This window comes from Neolamprologus multifasciatus, chromosome 7, assembly GCF_963576455.1.
Source record: "Neolamprologus multifasciatus chromosome 7, fNeoMul1.2, whole genome shotgun sequence".
Lineage (NCBI taxonomy): Eukaryota > Metazoa > Chordata > Actinopteri > Cichliformes > Cichlidae > Neolamprologus > Neolamprologus multifasciatus.
The window spans coordinates 51442989-51455350 of record NC_140445.1 but is presented as its reverse complement, the minus strand read 5'-3'; the positions used below and the strand labels follow the sequence as shown (position 1 = coordinate 51455350).

The window sequence follows — 12362 nt, the reverse complement described above, 5'->3', positions numbered from 1 at the left end:
CTCTTTCTGTCCTTCATATCCCTCCAAGACATTGTGACAGAACTCTTTCGAGGCAGGTTTAGGCAGATCTGTGTTCCAAGTGGTAGAATGGGTTCACTTCAGGAGCTCCTTAGACTCTCTTCAGTTCAGTGGAGACTTAAAAACCCTGTCACTCAAACTCTCTAAGCCAGGATCAAGAATTTATGTCAGAGCTGCACACAGTTCTCTGTACTCATTGAGCTTGTAAAGTGTGAAGTCAATTCTGTAATAAGTGCCAACTGTTCTGCTGTTTTGAGTGGACATAAAAGAATGTGCATGCTGCTAGCTAACATGGTACTAAATTGCATGAAAACGCAAGACTAGAATGCAGCAACTGTTCACCTACTGGGATCCTGGTACCTCTAAATCTCCTATCCTGGTGTGCTCTCTCTCCTTTCTTCTCACCCCCAATCCCTGCCTCACCCCTGCGGTGTATCCCTGTTTCACTGTGGCGATGCATCCCTCCCGCCTCCTCCTCTTCCTCCCTCCTCCTTGCAGCCTGAGGAACTGACTTTGCTGCTGATAAAGCTGCGTCGGCAGCAGGCAGAGCTAAACAGTATCCGGGAGCACACTGTAGCACAGCTTATGCAACTAAACATGGATGGCGACAACCCAAAGGTCAGGCCCCCAGGGACATCTCTGCAGGCGTGTATGTTAGCGTGTGGTGTGTATGCCATCTTTATCCACTTCCATTATCCATCTCGATCCGGAGGATTTGTTTGGTCTTCACACATGGCTGATTTAAGAAGGAATTTTCTTCAAACATGACTATGCTTAATGGCTTCATGTTTTTTGTGGACCAGCTACCTTCTCATCAATTTTTCCCAAAATGTGTGGAAATAAAACACTCTTCTTCCAGTTTCAAAATAATTTTGCGACCAGCATCTGACTTAAATCAGTGCATCAGATAATTAGATTTGGGCCATTTTAGCAGGGCAAGCATCTGATTGAGTCATTTATCCCCCTAAAGAATATAGACAGATGTTATCCGCAGATGAAACTTAAAGCCATTGGCGAGCTTAAAGAGTGACCGACTAATGAGGCTAAGGCCACTGGCATATGTAAAAGTTAATTCAGGATTTTGGGACTTTAAGTCTCCAGACTTAATGCCAGACTGCAGATTTTACCATTAATGATGTAGGTCAACCAGGACTGTTGAAGATTTTTCCATTTTACGGTGTTTTTGTTGTTGTTTTTCTTAATCTACTACTGTGCATTTAATGCGAGTTTCCCTGTAGCTATATGACCAAAGGCGGTTGCCCTGCTTCATTAGTTTATGTTTGCGTTAGTGGACACACACAACGTTGTGTGGTACTTTGACTTGCCATTGTCTTTGTTTTTTTTGCATGCAATCGGTCAAGACTAGTCCTGCAGTGTACTCATTCTGTTACCTTTGAAAGTACACCTGGTACCTGACCTGTTTTCTTCACCTTGATTGGTCCTGCTTTCCTTTCTCTTGGGTTATCTTTGGGTACATGACATGCTTGTGTGATTGTGGACGTAAGAGAGAGTGTGACAGAGAGAGCATCAGTGAAAGAATGTGACTTGCCCTTTCTTTTGTCTCACTGTCCTTTTGCCTTTTCTTTACTCTCTTTTTGCTGCTGCTGATAGAACGACATTCTTTCTCACCACCTCCAAAGGAACCTCATGTATTTGGACAATCAGGTGGGGTAATGCATGAATGCATGCCCTGTCTTCTTCTGTCATGACCTCATTTAATGCCTCTGCTTTTATTGTATTAATCCCTGCTCTGCGGCTGTTTTAGTGATTTGCAGTCCCAATGCCAGGCTAACTTGTTATCTTTTATTGTTATTTTAAATGGCTAAAAGTTCAGATCGCAGTATTTTTAGCTCACGCTAGTTCATTTACTCACACATTATCCAAATAACTGATCATGACTGTGGACAGTCGTTATTTCTGCCATATAAAGAACACGTAGAGACGAAGTATCATATTTAACGTCTAAGTGTTTGCAAAGGAATATTAAACCTTCATCGTCTGCTTTTTTTAACGATCTTAAGTGCTTTGTGAGTTTTAATTGCTTTGTATATAGCACACAAAGGTCCAGTAAAACCTTTCTAATAATTATAGCAAAAGGAAGCCTTAGATTTGTGTAACCACTGAGAAATAAGTAATTTTCATTTCCTTGACTTGGACTGATGAGCCTTAGCATTTGTGATTTCTTGCACCTCTTGTAAACGCAGTTCTTTTTACATTCCTACACATCAGCGTTTAATGGGAACTTTTCACTGCTAATAAAAATGAAACTTAGAGCTTTGTACTTCCGTGTCTTCCTGCTCCTGCTCCCGAGCGTCTTCTCTCTGTTGCTGTTAACCATCCCTGTCGTCTCTGGATGCACGTTTCTGTGTGAGTCTACCTCATCCGAGAGCGAGAAAGCGAGAGCGAGTGAGGTGTAATCACACTGTGGGTGTTGTCTCAGAAATGAAAAGCTGCTGTAAACTTTCTGACACTTGCTATATCGCTCCTCTCCACACTGGACTAGATGAAGGAAAATGAGCCTTTAATCGTCATGACTCACACTTTGATTGAGAACTCTGCCCCAAGGCCTCAACTTTACCAGCAAGTAAGGCCAGCCTAAGGCTTTGCTCCACCTCATCCTCACCAGTCGCTGTTGTTCTTTTTGGTCTGTTTTGCAATGCTCCTCCTTCGATGTCTAAGTCCTCACGGCATCTTGAGACTGGTCTCCCTGTATCGTTTGTATTGCTAGCACCTCTTCATCCATTGCTTATGACTGTTCCCTCTTATTATTGAGAAGACATGCTGATGCAGGCATGACTTTTAAGACTTGGAGAATGTATGAATGCTCCACTGTTGGGTTAAATCTCTTCCTCACTGTGGTGTTTGAATTTATTTATTTATTTATTTTTCAATAATCCTGCGCAGAATGTGTTCCCTCTCATTACCCGAGCCACCTGAACTTAACAAGATGACTCTAATTAATTTGACTTAATTATGTGTTGCTAGTCTTATTGCTTGTCAGTCTAGTTTATTACCAAATAATTCATGTTTTTGTGGAAAACGGCCCCAATTAAGGGCTAGCAGAAGAGCGATCATTAGAGTGAAATGGCATAAATAGATGTTCATGTTTATCATCTATGACGCATGAATATTCTGCTATAGTTAAAGAGAAAAGTATGCACGCTATCTCAGCATCCCATTTAGAATTTATGTTCAGCCTGCCTTTTCTTAATTTTTTTTCTTTTTGTTTCCGCCTGTGCAAGTTAGCCAGACACTTTTCAGATGTAGGGATTAGCTTAATAACCTTAAGCACCACAGCCTCAATCACTGAATCGACTCTATATCTAAAGTCTGAGGTGGCAATACTGACGAAGATGAATCCTCATATTTTTTTTAAATTTAGATTAGCACTTATTTATCTGTCTTCATTACTTCCCCTTCACCCCCACTGGTCATTCTGCTGATGGAAAGGATAAAGGGGCCGGCTTGTGTGTGCCGATGGCTATGACATCACATTGCCACTTTTGTGACGCCCCTCGAGGTGTAAAAGTGTTGCTGAGACTCACCCCGTCACCCATTCACTAGCATACCGCCTCCTCAACAGCTGCATTCCCACCTGTTCAGCTGACAAAAATCTGTCTTCCTCCTCCTCCTCTCCCCTACGTCTCTTGTATATTAGTCCACGCCACACAAAACCCACAGTGAAGCTCTTCAAGCTGTGGGAGAGTCTGCATGTTCTGTGTGGAATGCCATGTGGTTCTTAAGCCCCACCTGCTTTTAGCTTTACTATGTTCAGCTGCGAAAAAAAGGTGTTTGTGAGAGAGTGCAGGCGTGGATGTTGATTCAGAAAGTATTTGGACAGTAAGTCACTTTTTTTGTTGCTGTTTTGCTATTTTTGGGCACATTTGATGTGAAATTCAATCATGTCTTTGAGGTTAAAGTGCTAGGTGGTGAATCTAAACCTTTTCAGTTATATCAACCAAGGATTTTTTTTCATATAAGGGCCTGACAGGTATTTTATCTGATATGTGATATATTTGTTTGCTGAAAACCAGACTGAAAGCTTAAAACCAGCAATAAGGAAATGGCTCCAGTTGAGTTCTGGCAGAGTGTCTCAAGTGAATATACAGAGGATGTGCTGTGTCTGTAGGTTGTACACTTTCCAGGAAGCGAATTAAATCTTACACTTGGCACTTTGAGCCTATAGTCATTGAGTCATTTCATATCAAATGTGACTAAAAACACAAAATAACACAGAAATATGTCACTGTCCTGATGTCTGTGGTGTGTACTTATAATATTATAGGTTTAGCAGAGTGGATGAATGACTATGTGATCTGTTGATTTTTCTGGAAACATGGGATCCAATGCAGCTGCAATGATTTTCTTTGTTTGAGAAGTAGCTGAATGATATCAAGTGGAAACATGGATGACTTTTGGAGTTTTCTGACTAAACACTGACGTTGTAAAATTAATGTAGAAACCATAACCGTACACTTGGGCACTGAACAAAAGTAACAGGGTGCTTTGGCATGCACATGTACACACACAGTCTCTCATTAGTTAACCCCAGATTATGCTGTAGAATACATGATTGGTGGACAAAGCTTATGCGCTAACTTCAGAGTGAAGTAAGCCAGATTGTTTTGTATGTTTTTCCATAAAACCATTGTGCCGATGGAGACAATGACTGTGCATGATGAAACACGAGGCGCAAGAATCAACAGCAGAGACTCTGTTTAGACTGGCCGAGGTCCCACTGCTGGTTTGGTAATGCAGATCGTCTGATTTAGTGAAATATGAGTTCCTTCTGAAGGATAAATCCTGCAGCTCAGTGAGAGAGCTTGGTCTTGACACTGCATTAGATCTCCAGATTCTAATGTGTATGCACAGATTTAGTGCCCCTGTCTAATGCTGTCTCTCTCAACAGATGAGTCCAGAGAACTACAGGGAACAAGCCTATACATGCATGCCAGAAGAAGTGGACACTGATGTAAGTTCAGTGCTGCAGACTCGCATGACATAATGTTCCTTTTAGCTGTACACAGCAGGTCATGACTCGTTATTGGTTTCTCTTCAGACTAAACTTAGCATGCTGTGTGAGCAGGACAAAATGGTCAGGATACAGGAGGAAAAACTGCAGCAGCTGTACAGAGAGAAGGTGACTAATACTGCATTTGTCGTCATGTTCACGCAAAACATTGTCTAAACATGCTTACAATGATTTGGTATCATGTGCAAAAAACGTAAATTTGAAGGAATGCACAGTTTGCAGTTGCTAAGAGTAAAGTTTCTAAGCATGTAACAGAGCAAGTTAGGAGACAAAGTCTGTAACTATAACTAACTATAGCCTGTAAGTATAACTACCATCATCAGCTGGAAAGACTTGTCTGGTTTGCATTGCTTTGTCATATTCAGCAAATCTCACTGACTGTTTTATGTTACTAGTTGATGTGCAGCGATTGTAGGTATATAGAAAAAATATAAAAATCATTTCTAGTCAATTTTGAGTCACAGCTGTGCCCTTTGAACTGTGGATGAGACAAATAAGTAGTTTGAAATGCTTTCTTTAGGCTCTGAGAGGGGCTGATGGGCATTTGTGATTATTTTGACATTTTAAAGATGGGATGACCTCTTGTTTAGTGACAAAACAGCTCAAAACAGTGATATACAGGAAATATTTAAAAATAATCTACTATTTCGAAATAGTCTTACTGAAGTTTTAATAATGACTGTTGTGCTCTGTGTATTTGACATGATGCGTGTTGCTTCAGCACACTCTGGAGACAGCACTTCTGTCAGCTAGCCAGGAGATAGAGTTGGGCTCCGACAACCCGGCTGCCATGCAGAGCGTCGTGCAGCAGAGAGACTTGCTGCAGAGCGGCCTCCTCAGCACTTGCAGAGAGGTGTCCAGAGTTACTGCCGTAAGTAATACAGTGCATTCACACTCCAGACAATGAAGGCCTCTTGGGGTTTTGTTTTTCAGGAGTATTAATAATATGGTAGTTTGTCTTTGTTTGTTGTATAACTGTTGTTTCTATCCTCCCCAGGAGGTGGAGCGGTTATGGAGGGAATATGACAGGATGGAAGGAGATGTGACTATGGCTAAGAACAACCTGCTGGAGCAGCTAGAAGCACTGGGAAGCCCTCAGGTAGGAATATTTTTGACAATGAGTCTGCTCAACTTCTTCTCTCTAAAGGCCATTAAACTCTGAGCATGTTGGGGAAAAAACGGCACAAAATTTGGCATAGTCCGGAAATGATCTTGTAATGTGTAGCATATATATACACACACTGACCAATCTGTCCTCAAGAATCGCACTGTGGGGGAAAAAATGAAGCAAAAATCAGGCGATGATGAGCTGGTTCTGGTGTTTTTAAACAAGAAAAGGAAGAAACTGAAATTCTGGATTCAGCCAATTCTCAAGCGAAGGCAGCAGCAGGGAGAGTTTCATGGTTTGATCCAGGAGTTGAAGCTGCATCGCGGCTGCTTTCGTACATATTTCAGGATGTCAGCGGGGCAGTTTGAACTCTTGTTGGCAGAGTCGGCACCACATGAAGAGGCAGAGAAACTATTTCAGAGAGCCAATAGCAATGACTAGCTGTGTGTCGGAAGTTAAATGGTATCATTTTACTATTTCAGGAGCATCGTATCTTTAGTACCGGTGTGCGTTTTGAGCTACTTTGTTGCCAAATGCAGTGGTCAGATTGGTCAGATCGGTTTATTTGCATGTAAAAACTCTGAAAAATCGATTTTAAAAAAACAAAGGCAACAACTTCATCCTGTGAGATTATACAGTCAGTGTGAACGGCTGCGTTAAGCATCAATGAGACTGGGAAATATTTTTAACACAAATTTTTCGCGTCCATGTGAAAAGACCTTAACTCTAACTCGACATTAAATGTGTAGAAATATGCTGATAATTTTGTAAACAATCCAGCACTGACACATTTGATGTTTAGTTTGCCATGGCTAAGCATTTCAGTAAGTACTATATACTCACTATACAACTCGCTTCCCACGCTGAACCCGTTAGGTTAGACCGAGTCACTCATGCAGGAAGAGTTCGGCTGTTGCTATGTGATTGAATGATGGGTGCAGATGGATGAACTGCTGGGGACTTGATTCTTAATTTAATTACCAATTTGGCAAAAGAAGACGTCCCACAGTGCTCTAGGCTAGCAGTAGCAGCTGTGCCTTTCATCTTGACCCAAAGGTGTGTTTACAGAAGTGCTCTTGTTCTGGTTGAGTCACTGTAGTTTTGGTTCTCTGGTTTAGCGTCATGATTTTTTTTTTTTTGCCTGATAGGGTTTTTTTTAAAGAAGCGCGCTCTCAGTAGCTATCATGATATCATCATTCTTGTGAATTCCTTTTGGCTAAAGTAATGGTGTAGTGAAAATCTGATACTGCGGCTGACCTGCTTGGCATACTTGCAGATTCATACACTGCAGAGCTGCAGAGAAATCTGTAAACCTACTCAACCTTTTTGCAGACACGTTTTCTGGACTTTGGGAGAAAAATATGGAGAGAAGTAAATGGAGATCAAAGCAACACAGGGGGGTGATTGATGACCGTTGCAAGGATGGAGCAGGTCTTAATTAAGTTTGTCTTTTATCTTCTCTTTCATCAAGGAAGAGGTGCAGAGACAAAAAGAAATTGTTCTAGCAGTTATTCCTGGCTTGTACTGAGTAATGATAATTTAGAATAGAGAAGTCAGAGGGCCAGCAGGGAGTCTGGACATCCTCTTCTTAAGTCCATCTCACAAAGACCAACCTGCCAACAGCGAGGGGGAGTTAATTACCTGTCTTTTTTTCTTCCCCTTTTCCAATCCTAATCTCTCCTCTGATTATCGTGTTGTGAGGCTAGTATCTCTCGCAGACAGTTGGAGCCTGATCAGATCTGTGTCTCCACTGACTGCACACCTTAGCAGATACAGACATTACCCTTTTACTGTTCTTTTATGATGCCATCATGCTAATTTTTTTCACTGCAGCTTCTGTGTGTTAGTTTTATTTGCTATAGACCTCCACCTTAGATCTCAGTCTGCAGGTGTGTTTTTTTGTTGTTGTTGTTGTTGTTGTCGTTTGTTGATGTGCGTCTGTTTTCTGTGCACACCCAGACAGAACCACCCAGCCAGCAGCATGTCCGCATCCAGAAGGAGCTGTGGAGGATTCAAGATGTGATGGAGGCCCTGAATAAACACAAAGCCCAGAGAAATGCTCTTGATGGGATGGGTTTCTATGGGCCTAAAGCCAACTTCAGTAAGCACAAAAATGAGGTGAGGCACCACTTGTAGAAAAAGAAAACAGAACACCTGGTCTGACAGGATGCTGAAACAATAAGGCATTTTAAATCATCATTTACTGTTCCTAGCTTTTCAAATGTGAGAAAGAGTTTTTCCTTTTTTCTGCCTCAGGCTTCAGTCACACAGGCCTAGAAACTGATTAGCAACCATCTGGCAATTACCGGTTGTGAGGCAAAATAAGTGTATTACCTGACCGGTCATGAGTGATTGGAGGCAATTGGTGTGAAATTAATTGCTAAAGTCCCAGTCAAACAGACCTGGAGTCTAGCCAGTGACCTTACTGGCAGTCACCAGTGTGAAGTTGGTGTCAAAGAGATATATAGTTTGGTTGTTAGTAGGTTGCCTGTAGTTTGTAAGGAAGATGCCGACTTGGCTCCAAAAACAAACTACATGCCAAGCAGTACTGAAACAAACCAGAAACGAAGACCACTTCCCTTTAAAGTAAAAGTTCCGCCATTTGAAATGCATGCATGTTGTGCAGCACTTTTTCAAGTTTCACCTCTGTTGAAAATATCTAGCGTTTGCAAACCAGTTGGCATCTTTCCTGCAAAATGCCACTACAATCTATATGCTACTAAAGCAGTCGCAAGGTTTTTTGTGTAGTGTTCTCTTTGTAATCGTTTTCACGTGACCACAGTCGGCAATCAGCGGTTGTTTTGGAGTTGCTGACTAGTCTCTAGGCCTGTGTAAGGCTTTGGACAGGTGGTTGTTATTACAAGCAAATTAAAGATCCGAGCTTAACGGTATTTTTTCACCTTTTATTGGAATTAATTAATGGGGAAAATTGATCATAAAAAAATAAACCCACATCACCAGCAGTTGTGAAGATGATAATCGACGTAAGCTGAGGGCTCTAAATGCCCACCCCACTCATGGATGGTGTGAGTAGTGGTGTCTGGAGGAATGTGTCACTCAAGCCATAACAGCATCTGGAGCGCTCTCTCTGGCTAATCAACTGTTTAGCCCATCCTGTGGCCCAGAGCTACTCTATACCAGATGGCTGTAGCCCTAAGCCTGTGTGGTGGCGCCATGTGTCACCTTGCTTCCTGTGCTGTCATACCCAATATAATCCCCAGGAGGAGGACTCTGTACCCCCACGGCCACCCCTACCCCAGTCCTACGAGCCCAACCCCCCCACCGTGCCCCCTATGCCGTCTCATCCTGGCGTGCGCCCTTCATCACTCCACAAGCCAGAGGACAGGAAGGCCAATCACAGGAATAGCACGCACAGCGTAAGCCTGTTGACCTCTTGGTTGACCCTGCCCTCAGCTGTATCATCCCATGTTCATGATGATGAGTTCACTTTGATTTCCATAAATATCTTGTGTCTGTTGCATTTTTTTTCCATTTGTTCCCGTCATTGCACAGCATAATTTACTTTTCAGTTATTTGGTTGAAGTCCAGCTTGTGTTTTTATTTTTGTTTTGTTTTTTTTTGTTTTTGACTAAATTACCACATCCCCCTTTTCTGTCTCATCCTTTATGTTGAAATGTAATATTTTTTTGGGTCTGTTTGTTTTGCCATATCAAAGTTTGAATGTATCTGCCTACCTTTTGTCTGAGTATTTCAACAAATTTCACACATTTAAATTTAAGGTGGTTCAGTCTATAGGGTTTTTCCTGTTTTCCGAACAGGGATTTTGGAGATGAATTAGTGCAGTCGCCTCATGTGCAGGACAGGCAAACCGTTTTTATTGCTTAAATCTATTTGTTTTCATGTTATTTCTGAGGCGTCGATAAACTATAAGTTTATTATGTATGAGTAAATGAAACTACAATTAACAAATACGATTAAAAGACAATATTTATATTACAGTGCTTGTTATTTTCCTCTGTAGGGGGCACCAAAACGTCTCAAAGCAGAAAAAACCCTGGTCAATGAAGAATTTTATTTTATTTTTTCATCTTAAGTCAATCTGTAAGAGATAATGACACTCTGAGTTATACAGAGGTTGTTTACAAACTGACTACATTTCAGAGTTTTTCTCATTTGTGTTGACCTCTTTTTTTACCCCCCAATTTCTCGTCTCCAGGGTCCTGACTACAGACTGTACAAAAGTGAGCCAGAACTCACCACAGTGGCCGAAGTGGATGAGAATAATGGAGAAGACAGATCTGAATATCCATCTGATAGAGAACATGTTGGAAACAAAGGTACTTTGGAGAGATACTGGTGCAGTTTTGCAGTGAAGCCCAGTGTATAAAAATACAATAGAGTGGTCATTTTAGTCTGTATAAAACTGGAGCTTTTTATCATGGGACTAACAAAGTCTACACATTGTGATCGTTCCCTTTTAGAGTATTTGAGGGCTCTCTAGTGGAAACATTTACACGCTCAGAAGGTGAACAGCATATGGAGTGCACTATGCTGTAAATATGGAGTGATTTCTGACACAAACCTTGTCTCTAACACAATTTGAGTTGGCATTTGGATTATTTGGATCTAGGTCAGTGTATCACAAAGTAACTCTCATGGCAACCATAATTTTGCTGGTTACCATGGATACAGTGAGATTTGCACCTGCATACATCTTTTTAAACTTGGCCAAAACATGTGAGCTATAATATTTGTTTTACTGTATTTAAACTTTCTGCCACCAAACATGTGCTGTGAATAGATGAGCTGAATTTACCACAAAAGGGAAATTGATCTACATTTATTGAAGAGCTTGCAGGTCTTTTTTTTGTTGGATGGAAAGTATTAATTAAAATACCACCTGTAATTGACCGTGTCTAATTTTTTACTATAATGTGATTTCAGTTTGACCTTTTATTAATCTCTTGTCTCCTTTTCTGTGGGTAGGTATGTCCTATCCAGTTGGTATCGTCCCACCAAGGACCAAATCTCCAGTGCCTGATTCCTCCTCCATAGCTTCATATGTTACATTAAGAAAGAGCAGGAAGCCTGACCCTAGAACGGTGAGACCTTGGGCTTTAATAATAACTATAAAATGTTCTTAGCATTTGTAGATTTGGATCTACCGGACAATAGAAAAGCAAACGAAATACAGTCACGATCAGGACTATAGTCATAAAAAGACTGGTATATATATCTGCAGTTATTTAGATTTGGTAGTATGGCTTTCTGACCTTCCTGCGTTCCTATGTACATACTTGGAGGAAGGCCCCAGCAAAGGGGAAACGAGCAGGAATTAAGTCAGATACAGCAGCGGTCCCCAATCCCCGGGTCACAGACCGGTACCAATCCATGAGTCGTTTGGTACCGGGCCACGATAGTTGAGGCTTGTGTGTGAAATTTATGGTTTTCAGGGTTTTTATCGGTTTTTAATCATTATTTTTTTTATGTTTTTTTATCGTTAACTTCTTTCTTTTCCCGTGTGTTATGAATAAATCTTCTTTTTTTTGTAACACTACTGGTTTTTGTTGTATTTATCCACAACACCTTAAAGGCCGGTCCATGAAAATCTTGTCGGACATAAACCGGTCCGTGGCGCAAAAAAAGTTGGGGACCGCTGAGATACAGCAAGAAAGTTGGAGCTGAGCTAGAAGTGGGTTGTAAGGCAGCTTGCAGGTGTGCAGCAACTATGGCCAGGCTAAAGTAGCTTAATTGCTTGTGCTATCTGCAGATTGCCAGTTGTGTAGAGGAGTATCAGCTGAGCCCTTAGTTGATGTAGCCCGGTACTGTGTTTGGCTTGCCTTGATCATTTTTTGGCTTTGTGGTCTGCCTGAATTAACGCTTTCTCAATTAATAATGATTATGGGCAGCAGTGAACTAACCACAGTTAATTTTGAATTGTGATTACTCCTCTCCTAATTGGTTGTTTTGCTTGTAAGCTGCTGGTTGAAAACTCACATGTGCAGTAAAGGCCAGCTGTCACATGGTGAGGGTGTGACTCATGCTGCCATAGAGTAGATGCCAAACTGTATTTACAGTTTCCAGCCACGAATCCTATCAACTTAAACATACTAACCATATCATTAGTGCACCACACTGCAGGGTGTGTCCTGCTTTTGCTGCGCCTGTGTGACTTTGTTTGACCGTTAATGGACATGTAGTACAAATGAAAATAGATAAACGCACAATATTCCTCTAGGCTTA

The 12362-nt window shown here is 41.4% G+C and overlaps 1 protein-coding gene across 13 annotated transcripts in view; it reads left to right on the top strand.

Moving 5' to 3' along the window:
- Positions 1 to 12362, top strand: part of LOC146515304 (pleckstrin homology domain-containing family A member 5-like) — an 84750-nt gene that overhangs the window by 67705 nt on the left and 4683 nt on the right. For 6 of the 13 annotated variants that reach the window (XM_085167716.1, XM_085167713.1, XM_085167714.1 and 3 more), the window contains 11 exons: positions 517 to 636; positions 1630 to 1683; positions 2522 to 2602; positions 4928 to 4990; positions 5078 to 5158; positions 5772 to 5921; positions 6048 to 6149; positions 8118 to 8276; positions 9380 to 9535; positions 10336 to 10456; positions 11106 to 11221. In XM_085167716.1, coding sequence (XP_085023842.1) covers positions 517 to 636; positions 1630 to 1683; positions 2522 to 2602; positions 4928 to 4990; positions 5078 to 5158; positions 5772 to 5921; positions 6048 to 6149; positions 8118 to 8276; positions 9380 to 9535; positions 10336 to 10456; positions 11106 to 11221 — 1203 coding nt within the window. The remainder of the gene's footprint in view (positions 1 to 516; positions 637 to 1629; positions 1684 to 2521; positions 2603 to 4927; positions 4991 to 5077; positions 5159 to 5771; positions 5922 to 6047; positions 6150 to 8117; positions 8277 to 9379; positions 9536 to 10335; positions 10457 to 11105; positions 11222 to 12362) is intronic. The other 7 variants (XM_085167719.1, XM_085167726.1, XM_085167717.1 and 4 more) reach the window with 6 other exon arrangements.